Genomic DNA, 24,645 nt, shown 5'->3' with positions numbered 1-24,645 from the left:
TCCCAAAGGCATGGCCTGGCGCACCTATTCTCCCTGTCTCTGTATATCCATCCACTTCACAGGTCAGAACTTAGCTGTGCCAGGTGGTTAAACTAGGGGTGGGGCCAAGATCCAGGTAGGTGTCCTTCCCATGTCTTGCCAGTTCCCGGATCCCCCAAAACTGTGAACTCAGCCTTTGTCAGAGCTCCAAAGGGATCATGTCCCCAGAGAGTTGAGAATCAAGTCACTGACACAAATACCCCTGGAGGGACATGGGGTCTGAGCCTCCACTGATGTGTCTTTTGGAAAGTCCCTGAGCCTGGCTCATGGGACTTCCTTTAAGTGGAAAAGTGATGAAATGGGTGACTGAATTGAAGGTGATAAAATCTGTCCTGAGCAGCACTGGGGGAGAAGCCACTGCAGGCTGGGGAGAGAAGGAACAGTCAGGGAGGGCTTCCTGGAGAAGGCAGCCCTTTGCCCCCAGCCCCTGCTCCTCTCCTGCCAAGAGACTTGGGAGCTGTCTGTGGTATTGGGATTTGTGGGAGTGAAGCAGTTGGCGTCTTAGTAAACACAATGGGTATTTTCTATATGTCAGGAAAGCAAGCCGGCAATCAGCTACACCATAAGATCTTACCATGTATGAGAAAGGGAAGGTGTCCTCCCGATGCAAAGGACACACAGAAATAACGCTTCGGGTGGAAGATAAAAACCACCTCCAGATGCTCTGAGCACATTGATCATGAGATAATAAAAGCCACTAATATTTATTGCAGAAGTGTAACGTGCTAGGCACGGCTCCAGGGGCTTTAATATACTAACTCATTTAAAGAGGCATCTCAAATTCAGAAGTTGAGAATGTAGGGGCAGTGTGTGTGTGAGAGAGTTGAGATTTGGTTACAGGAGGTGCCTAGCCACTGCCTCCAAAGGCAGGAGCTCGGAGGTCCAATCAGAACGCTGTTTCCTAATTGGCTGTGTGATTCTGGGCAGGTCCCTTGCCTTCTCTGGACTTCAGTTTTTCCCACATATAAATGCTCAGAGGCTGTGAGTGACTTGGTAGAATGAGTAGGTCCCAAAGCATTGTCACCACACAATCATGGCACCATTTTTAATTACAAATTATACTCTGGCTTTGGCTTCGGTTGTTCTTTGGTTGTTCAGTTGTTAGGACAGCTTGTTGCACCAGCCCTGTCTGCTTTCCTTGTCTCTCTCTCTGACCCAGGGCTGCGTGCAGCTTTCTTGGGGGGGGGGGTGTTCTCTCTTTCCTTCCAGCCTCCTGAGCCTCTCTGGGCACAGTCACAGGCATAGGCTGGCTTCTAATGCTTCCCTTCCTTTCTCCTGTCTGTCTGTGTGTCTGTCTGTCTGTCTGTTCTGGGCTGACCTACAGAGACCAAGCTGCAGCTATGTGCTGTGCACAGTGCTCCTGTCTCTTGCAGTGCTGCTGGCTGTGGCTGTTACTGGTGCAGTTCTCTTCCTGAACCATGCCCATGCGCCGGGCACGCCCCCTCCACCCGTCATCAGCACAGGGTCTGCAGGGGCCAACAGTGCCCTGGTCACTGTGGAGAGGGCTGACAGCTCCCACCTCAGTCTTCTTATCGACCCTCGATGCCCTGACCTCACCGACAGCTTCGCTCGCCTGGAGGGTGTGCAGGCCTCCATGCTGCGGGCACTGAGTGACCATCAGGCCCAGCCGAGGCTGGATGGTGCCCCTGAGCTGCTGGATGCACTGGCTGACCAGCTGCCCCGGCTGCTGGCCCGGGCCTCTGAGCTGCAAGCTGAATGTGCTGGACTGCGCAAGGGACACAGCATGCTGGGCCAGGGCCTCAGCACCCTGCAGAGCGAACAGGGTCGCCTAGTCCAGGTAAGGAAGGGCTGGGATCTACATATGCCCTCTGGTGGAGGGTGTCTTGATTTGAGAGGTGGGGTCACTGGCTCCTGTACTGAGTGTGTAACGCGTGTAGCCTCAGTCTCCAAGTGCTCCAACCTGGGCCTTGTTCTTTCCAGTTGTGGAGGGCTGTGTTCTCACATTCATGACCAATATCCCAACCCAGCTTTTCTCCCACTTTCCTGGTAACCGTGCAGCCTTGTAGACCCAGTGCTAGAGGGGCTCCCAGGCCCACTGAGAGGCTGTAAATTGCAAGCAAGGCAGACATTGCCTCTCCGCCTTCTCCCCTGCCCCCCATGATTAGTTGCAAACTGAGGTTAGGAGGGCGAGGCTTGCTCCCAGTCTGTCTTATGACAGCTCACTGTCCATGGGAGCTGTCACTGCTTCGTTCTGAGCTGACTACAGGTTTCCAGGGATGCAGGGCCATTGAAGGGAACCCAGTCAGGCCCTTGACCTCCCAACTCCTCCATCCCCAACCCTACCGGGTACCCAGCCAGGTTCCTGCAAAGATCAAGTAAAGTTGGAGGACAGGTTTTGGGTTTGGCTCTGCCACAAGGCCCGGAAGGCCCTCTACACCAGCTAGATGTGCTTGGAGGAGGAGGGACCCATGACTGCCCTGTTTACCTCTGCTGTTTTTCAGAAAATTTGAGGCTTGGAAAGTGGTGCTGGTGTGTCCGTGGTACCCTGCCCAGCCCCCAGCCCTGTGCCACTTCACCCCTGTGACTCAGCCTTAGGGCTGAAGTCAACCCCACCCCACTAGCCATCACAGCTGTTTCTATACTCTCCTCATTTGGACACCCAAGGTGACCAGGCATTTGGTCATCCATAGCTCATGAGCGGTCGCCCTCTTCCCTCCCCTTGAAGGCTGCAGCTGGAGAAATTATAGCCCTTGTCACTCTGTCTGGGTGACTGACAGGGTGATGTGTCCCCTGGGTTGGGGGAAATACAGCCAGCTTCCTGCTGCTCCTCCCCGGGCCCATCAGCAGAACAAGAGATTGCCAGAATCTGGGTGACAGGAACCCCACTCTGCCTTCCCTGAACTCAGCCCTGGTGAGCTCAGGCTGGCTACAGATAGCCCTCTGAGCAGGAATGTCCCCCACGTAACACAAGATGGATAGTGTCCCCAGTCTCCAGTGCTGCGACTCACCTGGTACAGTACCATCTGAGATGTTTTCTGTCCTTTGGGATCATTCAGAGACAACCAGCCACGTTCCCTCACCCATCTTGCAGCACCTTCCCGAACCCCTCGGCACTGTTCCCAAAGCCATAATTGCTAGAGGTCTGTTGCTCACTGGCCTAGCTAAGGTTAGCAGTTCTTCCTGTGGACTTGAGCTTCAGGCAATCTTGGGTGGAGCACATCCCCTCTCTAGGTAGGTTCTTCCCACCTGTTAAATGGGGTACCAGGCCAAGCCCAAGGGGATGCTGGTATTGCTGATTGCACAGAGCACAGTAGGCCTGCAGCATGTAAAGACACCCACTGCTCACTCCATCTGTAGACTGCTCATAGGGAGCCTCCACTGAAGACCCTTTGTGAGTGGAAGTGATGGTCCACTTGCCCAGGGGCAGGGGCCTTTGTTGCCCCACTCTGCAGAGGGGCAGACTGAGGCTCAGTGGTGAAGAGCCTGGTGAAAGCCTGGTCACTGTTGAGCCTCGCTGGAAGCAGCTGCCCTGATTTCACAGCCTCTGGTCGCCGCCAGCTCTTCTCATGATGCTTTGTGCGGCTCAGCGAGCAGGGACTGACTCCCTATTAATTCGGGGCAGGTTTATATGTTTCAGTGGTAATCATTTGCTAGTTTAAACCGAGGTCTCCTCTGCCTGCCAGGGAAAGGGAGGGGCCGTGCCTGAGCTGCTGAATGTCATGGCCATGGTGACTCAGAAGGATGGGCTGTGCACTGAGGGGTCTTTGCCACCTGCTCACCAAAGGCTGCCTGTGTCCCCACAGGGACTCCATGGAGTCTGACCATAGGTCACTGTGGTAAGGGCAGCGGGCTCCTCCTGCTCACTGCAGTGCTCCTGGAGACCACTGAATCACCTGCTCAGCAGAGGGGAAACCAACAAGGCCTAGAGCTTCTCAGGGCCCAGTCTTCGGACGAGCAGAGAATCATATTTTGTAAACTGCTGGCTGGGTGTATTTCTTTCTCTTTCTTCGATGGGCTATTATCTGGCGAGTGACAGGTTCGGTGAGCAAGACCTAGCTTACTTCGTGCTGCCAGCTGCCCACCGTCTCCCCCTCCACTGGGTCCCATAGCTCTCCGAAGCCCTGGGTGAGGATGCAGGGGACCCCCACACCCTGCATCCAGCCAGCACAGTAAGGGGTTCCTGGGGGAATCGATGCTGCTCTATTGAGCTCCAACCCATGGATAGTGATGGAGGGGAAAATGGGAGAGGTACGTGTTACCTCAAACGGCTGGAGACAGTCCACCCCAGAAAGATAGGCCCCCTCCTCCTGGTCTGCAGACAGGGTAGGGAAGGTGTCACACAACTGATGGAGCACAGGACTGGAGCCACAACCCACTCAGGGAACAACAGGGTTGTTCCCCACCTGGGTTAGTATTACCATGATTGCTCCCTCCCCCTGCCACCCATCTGCCCTGAGGAGGCGGCATGAACCCCGATTCTCATCCATACTGGCATACTGATGGGGTCTTTCTCCTTTGAGGCTTCAGGTTCCCTCTGGGAACATGGAGGTAATGGTCTCAAGTCCTGGCTCTTTGCAGTATGAGGGGGCCCTGTGAGGTGATGGACATCGGGCATCTATGGAGACTCCCTGCAAATGGGGGTGGTGGTGAAGGGAACAGAGGGTGTCCTTGCTTAGGACCCAATTTGAACCCAGTGACTCGTGCCCAGGCTCTATGCCCTTCCCAAGACTCAGGCCCGTTTCTCCAAGTTCAGGGAACCACCCTGCCTTAGCCTCCTCATGTGGGAGCTTTAGAAGAAATGGTGGCTGGGATGCACTATAGCCAGGAAGGTAAAGCAAGGACCTCACTGGGGCTAATGCCACACTGGTGCTGTGTGTGTGTGGTCACAGGTCCCCACAGCAGCTAGGCTGGGGAGATGACGATAACTCATTTCCCTCCTAATAACCGAGGCTTGCTGGGGTGTAGAGTGTGGCTCAGTGGGTAGTGCTTGCCTGTGAAGCAGGAAGCCCAGGCTGGGTTTCCAGCACTGCATATACTGGGTGTATTACAGACAAGTATATGGGGAGGTTGGGGCAAGAGCATCAGAAGTTTAAAGCCAGCCTGACCCACACGACACCCTGTCCCAGTGACAGAATGAAGGCGGGCAGGTTCAGGAGGATGAGCTCTGCCTAATGCCCACGGCTGCCTTTCCCTGCACTGTCCCTGGCAGCTGCTGGATGCATGGCAGTGGCCAGGCTTCCACCAGAGCCCTAGCCCTCTGAACCCCTTAGAGCTCTACTGACCCTTCAAATTGCCATAAACATGACCCTTAGGCCAGGGCAAGGGGAGGGTCGAGGGGAAAGAGAAGGCTTCCCTGGCAGGGGGCTCCCCAGGTCTGTGTCCCCTCTAATGTCTTCTGTGCTCTGCAGCTTCTTTCTGAGAGCCAAGGCCACATAGCTCACCTGGTGAACTCTGTCAGTGATGTCCTGGAGGCTCTGCAGAGGGAGAGGGGGCTGGGCCGGCCCCGTGTCAAGGCTGACCTTCAAAGGGCCCCTTCCAGAGGAGCCCGGCCCCGAGGATGTGCTAATGGTAAGGGAAACATGCTTGTTTTCTCTGGGTGGCTCTGGTGCTCAGTTCCAGGGAAGAAACTTGTAGTGACGGTTGTCTACCGTCCTCTACCGCCTTGACTCTGATAGAAAGGACATGATGCTGCTATAGAAATCAGACTTCCTGTGGGCCAGGTGACTCAGAGTCTGACCTGGTGAGCCATGAGCCCATTTTCCAGATGAGGAAAGCAAGGCCCCAAGGATTCCCTGAGGGTTTGTGCTCTTGACAAGCACAAGGTGAACAGACTTGTCAGAGAGAGCTGAGGAGCTCTTTGGAGGGAAGGGATGACAGAATGTAGCATCTGGGCCACCATCGCCCTGATCTGGCTCCCCTGTCACAGGCTCTCGGCCCCGGGACTGCCTGGATGTTCTCTTGAGTGGACAGCAGGATGATGGTGTGTACTCCGTCTTCCCCACTCACTACCCAGCTGGCTTCCAGGTCTACTGTGACATGCGCACTGATGGTGGAGGCTGGACGGTGAGTCTGTCTTGTGCATTCGTCTGTAGAGGCAGCCCCCCCCCCCCAGCATGCTCTACCTAACTCTAACTCCAGCTCCTCCCATCCCCTATAGATACCAGGTGAGTCTGCTCTCAGGGAGCAGAAACCAGGTAAGAGGCACCGTTGCTCCTGAGCCCTGAACACCCATGCCTTGGTTCTCAGGGTGTGCCTCGGGGTGCGGTGACCTTGGGATAGAGATGCCTAGGGACCTGTCACTCACATGGACTGAGTAACACTTCTTTTCTATGCAGGGTAGGTAGATGTTGGGGAGGAAGGAAGGGACTCTGAGCCCTGTTCCTCCCGAGGTCTGCCTGATTGGACAGTGTAAAATTGGGATTCTACCAGGCAGCAAGGACAGCATAGCCAGCCATCTGGGCCACCTGAGGTTCCTCTGAGCTGGGGGAGCTGGTGCATCCTGCAAACCAGACTTGTCTGCAGAGCACCCTGCAGGAAATAGAGGCTGGGGCTCAGCTCTGACATCTGCAGGAGCCATGGTAGGGGAAATAAGACAAAAGAAAAGGGCGTGGCTTTGTCTCAATAGCTGGGCTGTTCTCACCGAGATCTGAATTTCACAAAATGTTCACATTTTCTTCAGTACTACTGGACATTAAACAACAGGCACCAGGCAGGAACCATCCCATGCACTGTGACTTGTTGTCCTGGTCTAGAGCCGAGGGGTACTTCAGGAATGAGTTTGCAATCCCTTCCCCCCAGTGGAGGGTTCTGACCCTCCCAAGAACCTCCCAGACTCCTTTGCACCATTGACCACTGTGTGCAAATTTAAAAATACAAATCTGGAATCTTTAGTCCTAGCACTGGAAGGCAGAGGCAGGTGGATCTCTGAGTTTGAGGCCAGCCTGGTCTACAGCTCTAGTTCCAGGACAGTCAGGGACACAGAGAAACCCTGCCTCAAAAAGCAAAGCAAAACAAACAACATAAACCAAAAGAATAACTTCAAGATATCAGAGCTATATAAATCAAAAATAGTAAATAAAGTGCAAATCCCTTCTTCCTTTATGCAGAAAGAAGTGCTGTCTTAACCTAAGGAAGTTTGCTGTGTTGGCTTGGTTCCCTTGAACACTGCATGCACTGGGGACCTTGGAAGTGTAGCCATGGGGAAGCCTCTGCCCTATCCAGTCAAGGGGCTTAGTGTGTGCAGTGATTCAGACTGGAAGTTGCTGTGACAGGGGTAGCCTGGGTTAGGCTCGTAAAGTACCTGGAAGCTGAGAGGGGCTTTTGGGCACAGGCAGTGAAGAGCAGGTGACATCCTCAGGGCACAGAGCCAGCTGGGGTGTGTGGCACAAGAGGAGATGAGTCAGAGACAGGCACTGGGGAACATGGCCGGGTACTGGCGGGAGAAGGAATGAGGCTTCAGCAGGGTTCTGTGTTCTTAGGCAGAGCTGGGACACTCACTCTCGTGTCTGCTGATATGGGTGGAGGTCACTTGGCAGGGCTGTGATGTAGTCCCTCTGCTGAGGAGGCAGTGTGGCCTATAAGTAATACTTATGGCTCTGCCATTCATCAATGGGTCTGGCAATGATGTAGCATTTGCTGTGTGATCTTATGTAAGTTACTTAAGTTCTCTGAGCCCTGATTCTTCACTAAATTGTTATTTATTTATTTATTTATTTTGGTTTTTAGAAACAGGGTCACTCAGTGTAACCTTGGCTGTCTTGGAACTAGTTTTGTAGACCAGGATGACCTTAAACTCACAGATATCTGCCTACCTCTGCCTCCCAAGTGCTGGCATTAAAGGTATGCGCAACCACTGCCCAGCTTCGTATTTCATTTTAACTCTGTGCACTTGTGTATATTCACGTAGGACATGTGCATGTGAGTACAGGTGCCCTTGGAAGAGGCCAACAGATCCCCTGGAGTTAGTGTAACAAACAGTTGTGAACCACCTGGTATGGGTGCTGGGTGGGACTCGAACTCAGTCCTCTGTACTATAGGTTCAGGTTCTTAACTACTGAGCCATGTCTCTGGCCATAGTATTAGAACTTTTACAGGCAAGCACCAGAAAGTGGCTGACAGGAGTACAAGGAATGTATGGAAGGAGACAGGAGTCTGGAGACACCAGGTCAGGTCACTCGGGCAGAAACAGACTTCCAGGCCAGGCCGGGGTTGGCCTGATATGAGCTCCAGTGTCCCAGGCTGCTGCCACTGGATGTTAGACATTGTGACTTCGAAGTTGCCCAGCCAATCACTCAGAGTCTCCTCCCCTAATGGGGAGGGTCACAGTGTGATGCTGGAGACTGGGGGTTTAACAGTTTTAGTCAGGCTGTGATTTACCTGCACTCAAGCCAAACCTCCAAAGTCAAGGAGAAACCAAGTCAGCAAAGTGCTTGCCCCACAAGCCTGGTAGCGAGCGTCTGTCCGCATCCGGCACCACGTGGAAGCTGTGTCTGGCTGCTGCTCAAGCCTGCAGCCCCAACTCTGGGGAGGTTGACACAGAAGGGGCCCTGCAGCCTGCTGTTCGGCTAGTCTAGCTAATCACTGAGCTCCAGGCTCAGGGAGAGACCCTGTCTCAAGAAAATAAGGTAGGGTGCCATTAAAGTGACACCTGAGGTCACCCTGAAGCCTCCACAGTCTCAGGCACGCATGCACACACATACACACACAGAGAGAGACAAACAAACCTTTGTTTGTTTTACTTTTGTTTTTTGAGACAGGACAGCCCTGGCTATGTAGACCAAGCTGGCTTTGAACTCAGAGATTTGCCTACCTCTGCCTTCTAAGTGCTGGGATTAAAGATGTGTGCTGCCATGCCTGGCTCATGCAGTTTTGTTTTGTTTTAAAGGAAACTGCAAAGTCCACTTCTGTGCTTCTAGGGGGTAGTGTGAGTTCTGATTCAGGATGAGCAGTAGGCCAATCAGTGTCTTTACCATGGGCCGGGCTCTGGGGATGACATAGGCCACCACAGCAAGCCAGATGGTTAATGCCACTCCACTCACACAGACCAGCGGCTCCCAGTGGCCAGCCAGTCTCTCTTCAGTCTCTGACCTTGGCCTCACACAGGCCACCTCCATTGCTTACCCAAGACCCTTGGCATTGGCACCAGATAGAGCTACAAAGAGAGGGTAGGGAGTGTATCAAGAGAGCACTTGGGACTTGTAGGGCAGGACAGCGCGAGTCAGTTCTGAAAGGGGTCAGTGTCCCCAGCAGAGGGGAGATGGAGGCAGAGGAGGGCAAAGCCTGCAATTAGGAACGAGTCTGAGTGCAACCACGGATCCCTGGAGACCCTGAAGATGGACGTATCTCTAAACTTGTCTTCAGGCTCTAGGGGAGAGCTTTTAAATGTACTAGATCCATGTCTGGGGTTAAAAGCTCTTTTGTTTTTCTAACTGCAAAGAGGCTGAGTTATGGCCTCTGCCTCTGGGATCCCTAGGCAGGCAGAATGGCCAGCGCCCCCCCCCCCCCCGTGAGGCCCAGAAATCAGAATTAAGGGTTAGGATGGGTTTGTGCCTGGCTGAGGCTCTGCTGTGGCCATGAGTCTGTCTTCCACTCAAGCCGACTTGGATCCAATCTCCTGGGAAGTCAGTCAGAGTCTGGGTCTGGTAATGCCTTCGGCCTTGGCTTCAGGGACGATTAGCAGGAATGGGTGGGGAACAGCGCCTGGCTTAGACCCGATTCCGGGGGGCTCTGCAAGAGACACTGGAGTGGTCTGCAAAGTGCTTGTGAGGCTGGTAAACGTTCATATCCATTTGGCTTCCGTCAGAAGCAATCTTCCCCCAGATGCCTGCAGGCACCTGTCAGGATCAACCCTCTGCCACACAGAATCTCCTGGACACTCAATTGTTGTTTGGGAGGGTGCTAGCCTCTCAGGCCATCCATCCTCATTAGATTCCCCATCAAAACTGCCCAGCTTCAGGCACCAACACTGCATGGTCATCCCCAGCAGACTGGATGCTGTGCCAGGCCCCAAGCCCCTGAGAGGACTCAGCAGGCACAGCCTGCCCTCTGGAGACTGGAGTGGAAAGAATAGGGCTCAGTCTGAGAGGCACTTTGCCGGCTTCCTACGTGGCATTGCCCTATGCCCTTTCTACCCCCCAAAGGCTGGCAGGGTAGCCTGGAGATGGCAAGAGTTTACCTCTGCTGCCCAACCAGCCTAGCTAGGGAAAATCCAGGCCTCCCGAGGCAAGTCAGTGCAATTAATTGCTACTGAACAAATTAATTGAGCACCAGCCACGGGGAGCCAGCTGGGACTGAGGCGGAGTAGCTCTCAGCTGGGAGGGCAGATGGACAAGGGGGCTAGCTTGTGTCAAGGCTGAGGGTCACTGGAGAGGTCCTGATCTTACTCTAGAAACCAGGTGATGGGGGACAAAGTGGTGCTCAGTGGGAGCCACAAGGCTTGTTGGAGTCTAAGGCAGCTTCATGTCACTGACATAGTTGACATAAGAGGGTCTGAGTCACAGGACAGTTGGTACACGTGGGTGACAGGCCCACAGGGTTGGGCTCTTTCTGGGGCTCAGTGAGTTCTCAATATCAAAGGGTTTCCACAGGGAGGGGTGACCCTGACGGCAAGGCAAGGTGAAGGAGTGCAGTGAGAGTTGAATAAACTGAAGCATGGACCTTATGGACTCTGAGTCCTGGCTTCCGGAAGTGGGGTGACACGTGGGAACTATTGGGGCTCTTTGACTAGCAGGTTGGAGAGACCTCAGAACAGATGGATAGATGATGTTTCAAGATGGCCTTTAGGCTCACTTGGTCCCTGACCATGACTAAGCCATGCTCACTACAGGGGTGGAGGGGATGGGATGGAATGTCAAGGACATTGCTAAACTTGACACCTACCCCTACCCCAGAAAACGAGGAAGGACAACCATGGATGATCTTGTGAACCAGATCGGAGATCTTCCTCACTGGGCCCAGCCCAACCCTAGCCATGTCCTCTGGGAGGCCTCTTTGACTACCCTGGTTAATTTCTACACCCCTTCCCTACACCTATCACAGGTTACCACCTGCCCCCATGTTTCCTACCTCAGTCTTAGGCAGGGCAGGAATTGTGTCCTCTCTTGTTCACCTGGGCTTGGCACAGCACCTTCACTGTCCCCATACGCTAACACTTCTTAGACAAATGACCTTCCCCTCCCTGAGCAAGGAAGGAAATCCTGCCGTTGCTAAAGCCTTCCCTTTGTGTAATCATAAGTGGGTCTCACATCTCCAGCAGGGACTCAGGGTACACACACACCTCACCCCACCTGACTATTGCATACTACACACACACACACACACACACACACACACACACACACACACACACACACAAACATACACCACCCCACCTGACTATTGCACAGGCACACATACACACACAGGCACACATACACACCCCACCTTGCCTGGCTATTCTATATACAACACACACACATAACACACACACACACACACACACACACACACACACACACACACACCACCTGGCTGTTGCACACTGACACCCCTGCTATGCAGCCTGCTCCACCAGGCACCAGGGTTTTCCCACTGAGAGAGTGGGGTCAGGGGTTCAGATATGCCTCTAATTGGCTCCATACAAGAGAAAGCCCCCCCTTCCCCACGTCCTCTTCTCTCCTCCAAAGGCTGTGGGGCAGGAGGAAAGTCCTGCTCTCCCTGTAGAACTTCAAAGGAGCCTGGCAGGCAGTGAGTGCAGACAGATGAAAAGCTCCGGGGACCCTGTGCTGGGGAGGCCAGGCTGCCAGACTAGCAGGGGAGACTATGGCCAGCCCTCCTCCCCTCACAAGGACCAGAGGCCTGCTGTGGCATCAATGGGTCACAAAAATGTCCCCATGCCACTGAGCAGAGCCCACCCACCTTCATTGTGACTGGAGACTGGTACCCACCCCTTCCTGTTCTCCTGAGGAAGCTGCCTCCACCTGGAGCAGGTCAATTTCCCCAACTCCAGCACTCATCAGGTAGCGCACAGTGTCCATGGGACACCACACGTGAAACACTCAGCACAGAACTTGATAAATGGCAGATCAGAGCAGTGTTTTGCCAGAGTTGGCAGGCATTGGCTGCCAAGCCTGGGAAACGTGGCAAGGTGCCAAGCCTGGGGGTACCATTTCCAGTCACAAACAAGGAGTGGGCTGTTTCCTTCTGGACCCAGCAGCTGGTTTTGGAGGGGCAGCTGTCAGACCTACTGTGTGCCATCAGCTGGTTTGGGGCAGTTGCCAGACCTACTGTGTGCTACCAGCTGATGGGGGGTCAGCTATCATACCTACTGTGTGCCATCAGCTGTTTTGGGGGCAGCTGCCAGACCTACTGTGTGCCATCAGCTCATGCTGACTTTGGTTCATCTTCAGGAACAAGAAAGGGGCTCAAAGAGGGGGAAACATGGCGTAGGAAGGTTTCAGGACTTGTCTCAAGTCAGGAAGCCCCAGGAAAATGGCAGAGCCTCCCGTGGGGGCAGGGCACATTTGGGTATACTTCCAAGTTCTTTGTTCTAGCAAAGTAAGAGTTAGGAGCTTTTTACTGGCTCCTCCTCCCAGAATCATCTACTAGGCAAGCCTGGGAAGCTGGCTGAGGCCTCTGCCTGTCCCAAGGTCAGCAAGCCCCTCAGCCTAGGAAAATCAAAAGTGACCCCTCCTGGGGACATTCTAAGGTTTTGGGAGCACCGCTGCCCCAGAGTCATGGTCTGTGGGTGAGCATCCCTTCCCTCTGGTTCTCAGTGCCTCAGTTTCTTCAAGCAGCCCAGTGTACCTCCCAGCACAGCAGCCTCTCTGAGCACCCCACTCTTCACAGAGGGGTTCCCAATTGCTCAGAGCACCCTTGAGCCATGAGTGAATGCAGTGTACCAGTACTCTGTGTGTGTGTGTATGTGTGTGTGTTGTTTTGGTTTTGAGACAGGGTCTCATGTAGCCCAAGCTAGCATCAAAACTGCTGTATAGCCAAGGATGACCTTGAACTTCTGGTCTTCTTGCCTCCAGCTCCCAGGTTTTGGGATTTCTGGAGCTCTTCCCCTGCACCAGGTGCTGAGGATGGAACCCGGCTGGGGTTTTGTACATGCTAGGCGAGCACTCTATGGAGCCTGCACCCATGGCTCTTGAACCAGCCCCCTGATTCCTCACATAAACTTTGGAGCCTGGGCTGTCAGACTCTCCATCTAATAGATGAGGAAACAGGTACAGGCCTAAGAGGTTGGTCGCAGCTGTGCCGTGTCTGCCGGCCTGTGTGTGCCTGCCTCTCTGGACTGCCAGCTCTGAATGCTGTGCTCATCCATGTACGCCAGCACACAACAGGCTCAGTGGCAGCATTGATTCCAGGTGGGAAGCCGGGACTTGGGAAGTGACACTGAGTTCAGTACTGTGGCCCCTGGACACCACCCTAGAGTACTCCCTGGAACTGAGAGACAGCTGGACTCACAGGTATGCAGACTGATTTTCTCATCCACCAGGCCACAGGACATCTCCACAGGGAGTGCCCTGCCATCTCCAGCCTTTGTGCACCTCACACTCCAAAGGTCACCCACACTCCCAGTTTTGGTCTTGCCAGCTGCTAGATGGGAGCCCATCCCTTCATGACTGTGGTGTGAGCTCCGTTCAGTCTGTCTGGTACTTAGGATACCAGCTCCGTGTCCTCAGTATTACTGCAGACAGGGGGTGGGCCAGCAGGCTTATTCTGCAGACTTGTGAAGAGGGAGGCTGAGGAGGCACCACTGTGTCTATGTGGCCTCTGGCTCTGCAGATGCTCACTGGACAATCAACTGCATCAAGTGCAGTTGCTGATTCTCCTTTGAAGTTGCCCAGCACCGTCTGCAGGACCATGTGGACCGCAGGCTTCCTTGGCAGAGCCCCTGGGTGGTACTTCCAAGCTGCACTAGTGGCGGCAGGAGGCTGGGTTTTAAGAATGTGAACCAAGAAAACACGTGCTGTCTGCCTTCCCACTCATGGCACCTGCCCAGGAGGCCTCGGCGTCAGTGAGTATTTCTCTGTTGCCTTCCAGCCGGAAGCCAAGTAAAGCCCAGGAGCTGGGCCAACACCCACTGCAGGCCCAGAGTTGATCAATAACTATTTTGCTTCTGGTCTTAGCTTCCTCAGCCTTTGTCTACCTGGGAAGCCTGGGGCCGAAGGAGGGGATGTGGACACTCCAGGCTCGTGGCTGGCATCCTCCTGACCAGCTGATCCTTGCTCTTTAATTAAAGCCTTTGTCCTGTTGTTGTTACTAAAATCCAGCTGGTTTTTCAGAACTCTAAAGCCACAGCTGCCATTTGCCCTGGGCCCCAGAGTCTGGTGAAACATGCCCACGTGCCCAGCACCTTGGTATTGTGACTAGCTGGAGCCACAAGGACCTCTCAGGATTTGTCAAGCCACATAGTGCTCTGCAGCAGGTGCCAGTGTGAGTTCAGGGCCACTCAGTCATTCGATATTTGACCTGTGGCTAGCACAGCCCTTGTCAGAACCCAGAAACTTGATGGCAACGGTTCTTAAACTGTGGGCCCGGATCCATCGGCAGGTGGCGAAATCAATTTCCTGGGTTGTGATCAACGTTGCTTTTTTAAATCGAATGGAGTGGAACAGAGGAGGACACAGTAGGAAATGGCGCAGCCTGCTTATTCCCCACACCCCGAAGCCTCGGTTTCCAGTGTAAACTATACATCTGGCCTTGGGCATGGGAAGTGGGCTTCTCTGAGCCCTGGTCCAAAGATCTCAAAGTCCCACCTCCAAAACTGTGGCAGGGGTATGTAGTTGCTCCTCAAGGGTGGGCAGGGATGTGCAGTGGCCCCTCAAAGGGTGGGCAGGGGTGTGTAGTGGCCTCTTAAGTGGGTCATTGTCTGTCTCAGTCCAACTGCAATGGCCTTGTTGGCAAATGGTAGAGTTTCTTTGTATTTGTGCATGTGTGTCCATGTGTGTGCAAGTAGAGAACAATGTTTGATGCTGTTCTTCAGGCTATGTGCACTTTTTTTCTCTCTTTTTTTGAAACAGGGTCTCACCATGTAGCCATGGCTGGCCTTTAACTCACAGAGATCTGCCTGCCTCAGCCTCTGTGCTGGGGTTAAAGGTGTGTGCCACCATGCCCAGTTTATATACTTTTTTTAAAAAAAATTGAGACCTAGTCATCAAGCTTGACAAGTGGGAAAGATCAGCCATCCATCCCCAGGGACCCACTGTCTGCCTCTGCAGAGTGTGTCCTCACACTTGGCTTAGCTTCGTATGTGTGTGCATGTGTACAGGTGCATAGTGCGTGCACGTGGATGTATAGGTGGGTATGCGTGCCAGTGCTTGTGATGGGAGGCCAGAGGAGGGTGTTGCACGTCATCCTCTATTGCCCCCCCACATTATTGCCTCAGGACAAGATCTCTCACTGAACGGGAAGCTCGTTCTCCTAGGCTGGCTGGTCACTAAGCTTCTGGGATCCACCTGTCTCTGTCCTCCAATGCAGCATCTAAAGGTGCATATAGCCATGCCCAGTTTTCTACATGGGTGTTAGGGATTTGAACTCAGGTCCTTTGCTTGCAAGGCGAGCAACTTTGACCGGATCTATCTCTTCAGGCCAACACTATGGTTTCTTCGGGGCCAAATCTAACAAGAATTAATAGCCATTCTTCATTTTGGTGTCTCTTTGCTGGGTAGAAAAGAAGCAAGAGACCCTGGTGGGCCCAGGATGTGTGTGTCTGCCCCAGGTGACCATTCAGGCAGAGCTCATGGTGCAATGGGGACAGTGCAGTGGCTAACAGCTGAGAACAACGGTGGGACAGTGGCTGAGGATGTGGGTGGCTACTTTGCCACTGTCCCAGCTTCTATCTTCTATAACAGACAGAACACAGAAGAAACAGAGAACTCATCTGTGCTGGAGGACGGATTTGGTGAACAGCAGGTGCTGTGGAGGGAAGTAATGGGCTCAGCACCGTCTGATCTGATGGTCGGGACGCTCTTTACTGTGCCCTTTAGGGTCAGGGAAAGGCAGAATCAGGCCAAGTTCCAGGAACTATAGCTTCGGACTGTGGGACCCTTGCAGTGTATCTGAAGAGCAGGCTGGGCCCGGCCCACAGCTCTGAGCTCTTTGGGGATGGGATGCACAACTGGGAGGCTCCATCCAGAGACCTCAGTGGTCCCTCAGTCCTTCAGGAGGGACTCATCTGGCCCCCAGTGCATTAAACCCTACAGCCTACAGCCTAAGCTGGGCCTAGCTGCCTGAGAGAGGCGCTGTTCCCTCTCTGACATGCCTCTTCTCACCAGGCCTCCCTGTTTGGTCTCCACTAGGGTTTCATTTCCTGTGTGTGTGTGAGGGCGGGGACTGGAAGCCTGGCATCCCACCTTCCATTTCACATTAGGCAAGGCACTAGAAGGGTGTTCTTTGGAGGTCCTGGGACACAGAGCTTACTGTGAGGAGTAAGGAGGATGGACACAGCTGAACTAGTAGCAGGTCAGTGTCTGGGCCAGGGCTCTGCCCCGCCTCGCCGTCCCAGGCAGCTGCATTTCTCTGTGCAAACCTGTTTTTTCTCTGCTCTGTGTCCTGTGTGTGGTGGCGGAGAGTCCCAAGGTCCCTGAGGACAGAGTCTGGACCTTGTGCGGTGGACTTGGACTGACTGGGACTGTACACCTGAAAGAGGGTAGCAGCAGGCATTGCACAGGAGGGCTGGGGAGGAGACCCGCGGGGCTGGCATTTGGAAGAGAGAGCAGGGTGGGAAGGAGAGGGACGCAAAGGAGACTGTGGGCAGACCTACAGCGCTCATGTTTATCCAGCTAGCGCTGACTGCACACCTACTATGCATGAGGCCCTGGAACCTCACAGCCCAGGCATGGTCTTTCACAGATGACAAAACAGGTTTAGAGAGGTGAAGGGTATGCAACAGCCAGGCTCTGGAGTCCAGACCCTTAGCAACTCAACCCCTCCCCTTGACCCGGCTGAGTCCCGGGGGTGGGGACCCTAGGGCCTCCAATAGGAGGTGAGCCTGCTAGGGGCTTCCAGCCTGCTGCTCCTGCTGATCTCCTCCTCCTCCAACAGAAGCAGGCTCAGCCTGCCTGCCGCCTTCGCCTTCCGGAGGGCCTAAGCTTCTGCCAGGATTAAGCCTTTCAAAGGGCGCGTGCTCAGGGTCCCAATGTGCGGCCGTCAATACGGCTCTCCACACCGCTCAGATCTCCCCAGCCTTATCGAACTTCTTTCCATCCAGCAGGTCCCTCCTGAGGACTTGAAATTTCAGGGCAGGACCAGGTCGGGGCAGTAGAAAAAAAAAAAAGTGTCATCTTCCCCCCCCCCCAGCCCGTGACGTCAGAGCTGCCCAACTGCCTGTGACTGACGTGTCCCTGGGGACCTGGTGCATCTCAGCGAGCAGACGCTGCTGCTCTGCCTGGGTACCCGGGAGGTTCCGAGTTGCCGGAACCGGGCTGCTTAGTAATGAGAGCGGCAGCCAGAGCTCTGACATCAGACACAGATGGAGGCAAGTGGGCGCTGCCTCTGCAAATGAGCAGGAAAAGGCTTGTTAAACAGAAAGGCGGCGTGGGCCAGGCGGCTCCGGAACGGGACTGTCAGCGATCGTGTAAATACTCGTCAGCTGGGCCGGGACCGGCACGGTCCTTATTTCAAGGCAATTTAACCAATGGGACTCCAGACTCCCAAATCGAGAATGTTATTAAAAAAGAACAGAGGCGGCTCTGGTGGCTCGGCGGCTGGTTGGTACCCGAGTCACACCCGATGCCTGCTCTGGGCTCCTGGTCCTCGCTTGAGAAGTGACTTGGATTCAGGGTTCCCAGGCCACACCCCCTGGGTTCTACCAGGAGTGTATGTTTTGGGGAGAGGAGTTGTGTAAGAGGTGGGGATCAGGGGGTCAAGTCTAAGATGAGGAGTTGCTTAAAAACTTGAGAATGGATGACATATGGTAGTGTGTGGTTACAATTCTAGCATTTGGGAGGTTGAGGCAGGAGGATTTATTGCTATGGGCTGCGTAGTGAGTTATAGGACAGGTGACTACAAAGTGAGAACCTGTCCCCAAAACAAGCAAAACAGACAACAACGCCTATAAAGACTCCAAGCATATGCCCACCCCCCCCCTCATTTCTAACTTTCTTTGTCTCTTTTAGTTGTGACAGCATTTCATGAAGCCCAAGTTGACCTTGGATTTTCAGTGTAGCCACGGATGACTTTGAACTTCTTCTCTTCCTGCCTCTGCCTCCTAGTGCTGTGCCACCATGCCTGGCTTAGGCAGAGACAAAATTCAGAGCTCGTGCAAGCACTCTACCAGCTGAGCCACAGCCTCAGGCCTCTGCCTCCTGGTGAGAACCAGGAGGGGCCCAGCGGAAGTGGGCTGGGCCTGGGAGCTGCCCTGCCTGCCTGTCCATGGTGACCCCTCCTTGTAGGGACATTCCCGGGATCTGTGGTGGGGCAGCCAGTCCTGCCTCTGGCCAACACAAGCTCCTGAGACCCAGGGCTACGCCAAGTCCTAGAGCCAGGAGCAACTGAGGGACTTGGAAGGCCTGTTCTCCATCCCACCCACCCCATCCCTGTGTCCCAGGATCCCAGGGCCAGGGCAGCTTGTGGGTAAGGGCAGGAGCCTAGGGGCTAGAGTCCTGAGGTGGTAGACTCCCATGCTTTCCCTTCCCTTCCCCTTGCAGGTGTTTCAGCGCCGGGAGGACGGCTCTGTGAACTTCTTCCGAGGCTGGGAGGCATACCGGGAAGGCTTCGGCAAGCTCACAGGGGAACACTGGCTGGGTGAGTGTCCTCACACTGGGCACATTCCATACTCTGCCCCTGCCCGTTTCTTGCCTTTCTGTAAATGCATTCCATCATAGTCTCAGGAGGGCCAAGTGATGGAGACCATGAGAATAGAGCCAACTGAAGAGCATTATACAAGTGGGTCCCGTGGACCAGAGCTGTTAAATATGATGGAGAAAGCTGGGTAGAGTGGCCCTAGCACCCTGGAGGCAGGAGAACCCCAGTACCAGGCCAGCCAGGCTACATAGTTTAAGGCCAGACTGAGCTGTGTAGTCCAGCAAGAAAAACAAAAACAAAAGCTACACATGATAGTTCATGCTTGTAACTCCAGCACTAGAGCGGCTGAGGCAGGAGGATTGCTATAAGTTTGAGTGTGGCCTTGTGTGCATAGGATTTCCAGTCTTGACTGTGGTGCTACATATTAAGATCCTGACTCAAAAACAATAGTGTTGATAAACCAAAAAACGCCAGGGAGATAAGTCAGTAGGTAAAGGTGTTTGCCCCCAAGCCTGGTAACTGTAGTTCAATTCCCAGGATGCATCTGTGGAAGAGAACTGGTTCCTACAGGTTGTCATCTGATCTCCAAATGCATGCTGAGATGCAAACTAAATGAATGGGAATCGGGAATTGGGAAGGGACAGATGGAGGATGCCGAGGGTCCCCAGTCCCTTGTACACCAGGTGGGGAAGGGCTGTTCCAGTGACTCTAGGTCAGAAGCAGGAAGCCTTGACCTGTCTGGCAGCTGGCTAGCTCCCTGCAGTCCTGGGTCACTCCAGCGATGGTGGGTTCAGGGGCTCCATCTCAGGCATCAGGAGGACTGGGGATAACCGAGACATTGCCCCTGCCCTCAGGGTCAGCAGTAGTCATGCGGGGATAGTGAGCAACCCTCAGTGAGTGGCCAGTCCACTTGGCACTTTCATCTTCATCTGAGGCGCTGAGATCCTGGGCGGAGGGTGCCGGATGCCAAGAGACTTCCATGGACACCCCTGTGGATGTGGAAGGCAGGCCCCATGGCAGGGTGGAGGAAGATGGGTGCTATAGTCAGCAGCCTGCCGTCCTATGGCACCAGTTAAGTTCATGCTCCTTGACCGGGGTCTAGGAGGGTAGGACTTGCCCCATCCCAGTACCCAGATGGGACTTTCCATGAGGAGAGGCCACACATCATTTGGACCATGGTCCGAGTTTACTGAGAGCTCGTGCCACACATCAGTCCCTGGGGCCTCACAGCAGCTGGGAGGGTGGTCCTGTTCCCAATACCCCTTCTACAGGTGATGGACCTGAAGCCACGAGTCCCATTGGATATGTTAGGTATGTGGAGCCCAGGCAGGCGCAATGGGTAGGAATGTGGCATGCTTTGATGATATTTTAGGAGAAGGGACTGCAAACAAGGATGGATAGGAAATTCCTCCTCGCCCACCCCAAGGTAGATATGTGAAGGAAAAATTGTTGGCAGCCAGTTAGAGGCCCTGTCCCCGCTTCCCACCCATAAGCTTGGATCAGGGTTGGCGCCTTACTGCTCAGTGGCATCTTAATTGAAATCTATCAGCGGCTGCAGAAGGTGGGGAGGAAGCATTTAAGCAAGGCTTTGATTAGCTCTGCAGACGAGAGCAGCCCTGACAAGAATGTCAACTGTGAGGTCTTCAGCCTCCCATGGCCTCACCTCTTCTCTCCTAAACCTGTCACCTTCTTGTGGGGGCTTCTTCTGTTCCTATTGACTTACAGATGCTCTTTACATACTGTGGCTATGGCTACACACCACACGTTCGCTTTCATTAATTTACCTGTCAGCCTTTTTCCGATATTGTTTACTCCTGAAGTTTTAGTTTTTGTATGTGGGGTGGGTGCATGGAGGCAGGTAGGTGTCTGTGTGTGTGTGTGGTGTGTGTGTGCTAAAGGTTGACCTCAGGTGTCGTTCCTTAGGCACTATTTACCATGTTTTAAATTTTCATTTATTTGTTCTGCTTTGTGTTTTTATTTTATTTATTTATTTTTTTAGATTTTATTTATTTATTTACTATGTATTCAACATTCTGCTTCCATGTATATCTGCACACCATAAGAGTGCACCAGATCTCATAACATATGGTTGTGAGCCACCATGTAGTTGCTGGGAATTGAACTCAGGACCTCTGGAAGAACAGTCAGTGCTCTTAACCTCTGAGCCATCTCTCCAGCCCTGTTTTGTATTTTTAAATTTAATTATATTTGTTACCATTTATTGTGTGCATATATGTGTGTCCCATGGTGTGTGTGTGTGTGTGTGTGTGTGTGTGTGTGTGTGTGTGTCTGTGATGACAGCTTATGGGAGTCAGTTCTCTCCACTATGTCGAGGGATTGAACTTGGGTTGTCAGTCTTGGCAGCCAGTACCTTTGCCCACCTGAGCCATCTAGCCAGCCCCTTAGATTCAGCTCCCTGGAATGACTGTGTGCAGTGTAGGGTACTCTGTCACTCTGAAGGACAACTGGACTGCATCATAGCTCCCAATCCATTGTTCGGGGATCAGAGACACGGCAGGCAGTAGTCTCAGGCTGGTGAGAGCTGGAGCTTCCTAGAGTAAAGACATGAGGAGGCTGAGAAAGGGAAGGGAGAGCACTGAAGACAGATGAGTCTCAGAAGCCCCACCCACTGCCAGACAGCTTACCCAGCAGCCCCAGTGCAGGCACTAGGCAGGTGCATACAGAGCCCTGTACTGTTAACCCAGCTGTGGCATGTTGACTGTAGGTCTTTGGACCCCAGTGACCATGTAGTGATGGGAAAGGGCATCTCTCAGCACCCCTGGGAAATGCCTGGCTAGGCCTGAAAAAGTCTGAAGCATTCTGCCTGGGTTCAAATCCCAGCACAGCTGCTTGCCAGCTGTGTGATCTGGCCAGGAGACTCCACCTCTCTGAACCTTCCTTCTCCAGCCCATACGATAGGGGATCGTTGTGCCTGCCTTGCTGAGTCCTTCCCCACCCCAGCCGGTTCTGGGCAGCGTGCAGTGGGCTCAACCACTGGTCGTGCCGAGGCTCTGTAATTAATCACGTTCTGATGTTGCCTGACTATCACTATGCAGGAGGTGCTTAGAACGGTTCCTGGCTTCCAGGTGAGGATTGTTGTCATTGTCACCTGCTGCCTGTGCATCTGTCCATCAGCCCTGCACAGGTGTGCAAGCCATGTGCAGAGAGAGAGAGAGCAGCTTGCCTTGATGCCACCAGCCCTGGGGTAACAGCCCAGGCATAGAAACAGGATGTGGTGAGATTGCCTGCTCTTGCAGCTCTTGAACCCACATCCTTCAGGTCTCTGGGTTGAGCTGAGTCAGCAGTTCTGAGTGGGGTAAGGGGGACCAGGAATCCTGTGATGGGCTACAGATTGCCCGGCAGAGGAGACCAAAGCTGAGCAGGGGAGGGTCCACAAAGCTTTTGTGCACATAGTAACCTAAATACTAGCCCACGGGGAGGGGCTGATGAACAGTGTAGGCGGTGAACTTGTGAGGCGTTTAATTAAGTGCCCTCTTAATCAAGAGTTGGTTGTGAAGGGAGGGAAGTGTCCTGTTTGTGTGAGACCCTGGGATGGCCCAAGGGCCAGAGAACAGGAAAATGGGAGGGAGGGATAGAGGCAGGAAAGACGGGTTGGGTAGTGGGGGGGGCAGAATCAGGACCTGGGGATAGCAGGAGATGCAGGCACTGCCTTCGCTCCATGAACTGAGAAGTATTTATTGAGCATGTGTCATGCCAGGTCCCACCGTGCCTACTGGGGTCACAGCAAACACTGACTGCAGAGTTGTGTTTAGGGAACTAAGCTGGCAAGAAATTCACAAGGAACCTGCTAGAACCAGAATGATGAATGTTAAGAAGAAGGGGGGTGTCTGGATCAGCAGGGGAGGCCAGCCACCTTCCCTAGGCTGAACAGAAAGGTAACAGGGTGCTAAGGAATAGGTAGAGAAAACAGCTCATGCAAAGGCTTGCAGGCCAGGTTCAGATAAGGGGCCACCACCCCTATCTGAACTTCACGTCCTGACTATCTCTCTACCAGCTGTCGCCTCAAAGTGCCTATGACTGGGGGCTGTGCAGATGGTCCAGTCAGGAAAGAGGACCCAAATTTGGGTCTCCATACCCTTGTAAAATGCTAGGTGCAGTGTCATGTGCCTGTCTTCCTAGCTCTAAGGAGGTAGAGACAGGGGTGGGGGTCCCTGGAGCTCTCTGGCCAGACAGCCTAGCTGAATCCATAAACTCCGGGTTCAGTGAGAGACCCTGTCTTACAAGGGGAGGAGGAGAGGGTCAGGGGACACCTGACATGGCACATACATGAGATGCCAACACACACTACATTTGGAGAGCAAGGCCCGATATAAACACGATAACTCAGTCTCCCGCATCTGCCAAAATCATGCCTTCGGGGAGAAGGAAGTGGCCCAGAGCGCAGAGCACACACTTAGCAGTTGTCCTGAGCATAGGTGATCAGTTCCGTTTGGTGGGAGGGGTGCCCCTGTATCCATGACCTCCTCCATCTCCCCCCACCCCAGGGCTCAAGCGGATCCACGCCCTGACCACACAAGCAGCCTATGAGCTGCACGTGGACCTAGAAGACTTTGACAATGGCACTGCCTATGCCCACTATGGAAGCTTCGGTGTGGGCTTGTTCTCTGTGGACCCTGAGGAGGATGGGTACCCACTCACGGTGGCTGACTACTCAGGCACTGCAGGTGAGGCTCATGGTGCAGCAGGGGAAGCTGGCCTGCCGGGTTAAACCCCTCTGCCTCCCGGGGTCACAAGTTCCATGGGCAACCCTGAGTAGTTTCCATGTTTCACAGTGAAGAGCTGAGCCCCAAGCAGGATCCAGGGGCTTCCTGGGGTTGGATTCTGTGGGGCCATCAAGTTGTAGAAGAGACCTCTGGGCTGGCTTTCTCCTCTCAGATAAAGGAATGGGAGTTCCAGAATGCTGGGAGCGGGTAGAGGCAGCCTGGACACAGGAACAGCCAGAAGGCATGCTTGTGGTGTGGGGTTGGCAGCAGAGCTCTTGGGCACAGGTTTGAAGGGCGGCGTGCACACACTCACACCCAGGCTCACACGGTTGGTGGACAGTGTTCCGGGGCCTGTGTATACCTCTGCCCAGATGTCCACCCCTGTGTGCACATGCCATACAGGTGACTCCCTCCTGAAGCACAGTGGCATGAGATTCACCACCAAGGACCGGGACAGCGACCACTCAGAGAATAACTGTGCCGCCTTCTACCGAGGAGCCTGGTGGTACCGCAATTGCCACACATCCAACCTCAATGGCCAGTACCTTCGTGGCGCTCATGCCTCCTACGCAGATGGCATCGAGTGGTCCTCCTGGACTGGTTGGCAGTATTCACTCAAGTTCTCAGAGATGAAGGTCCGGCCGGTTCGAGAGGACCGCTAGACTGGCACACTGCCCAGCACTAGTGTCCTCTGCTTATGTCCAGTCCCCACACATCTCACCCCGTGCCCACTCCGTGCCCGCTGTTGCAAGAACATTTTTCTGCCCACCTGTGCATGGCTGACCTGCTCTTCATTAGGAATGGCTTAGGGCCAGCCCTTAAACTCAGCTCCAGGAGCCAGTGACAACACCCTTCACAACCAGATCCCTATTTATCGGCTGACGTGATTTCGTTTCTACCAGTGGGACTGGCACCTGGCCACCCCAAATCCCACCTGCCCCAACTTTAGTCCCTGTGCTGTGCCTGTTGCCTCCTGGCAGGGCAGCATCCCTGCTTTTCCTGGCTTTGTGAAAACATACAGAGTAGGGGTCAAACAGCACTCCGGACCCCTCTGGCCCATCAAAGCGGAAAACTCAGGCCTTCTGACACCTGCCTGCCTGACTGCCTGCCTGCCCCAGGCCCACTCCCTCTGGGTCTGGAGACCCCACCTCTTATCAGATACCCTGAATAGCTGGGGCTGAGCATTGCTTGT

The 24,645-nt window shown here is 53.9% G+C and overlaps 1 protein-coding gene across 1 annotated transcript in view; it reads left to right on the top strand.

Moving 5' to 3' along the window:
• Window positions 1-24,115, top strand: part of Fibcd1 (fibrinogen C domain containing 1) — a 29,322-nt gene extending 5,207 nt beyond the window's left edge. The window contains exons 2-7 of the mRNA XM_027423867.2: window positions 1,364-1,837; window positions 5,409-5,568; window positions 5,927-6,063; window positions 18,633-18,729; window positions 23,235-23,414; window positions 23,856-24,115. Coding sequence (XP_027279668.1) covers window positions 1,364-1,837; window positions 5,409-5,568; window positions 5,927-6,063; window positions 18,633-18,729; window positions 23,235-23,414; window positions 23,856-24,115 — 1,308 coding nt within the window. The remainder of the gene's footprint in view (window positions 1-1,363; window positions 1,838-5,408; window positions 5,569-5,926; window positions 6,064-18,632; window positions 18,730-23,234; window positions 23,415-23,855) is intronic.
• Window positions 24,116-24,645: the final 530 nt, after the last annotated feature.

This window comes from Cricetulus griseus, chromosome 6, assembly GCF_003668045.3.
Source record: "Cricetulus griseus strain 17A/GY chromosome 6, alternate assembly CriGri-PICRH-1.0, whole genome shotgun sequence".
Classification (NCBI taxonomy): Eukaryota; Metazoa; Chordata; class Mammalia; order Rodentia; family Cricetidae; genus Cricetulus; species Cricetulus griseus.
Note: the sequence above shows the minus strand (reverse complement) of the source record. Positions and strands in the feature narration are given on the sequence as shown.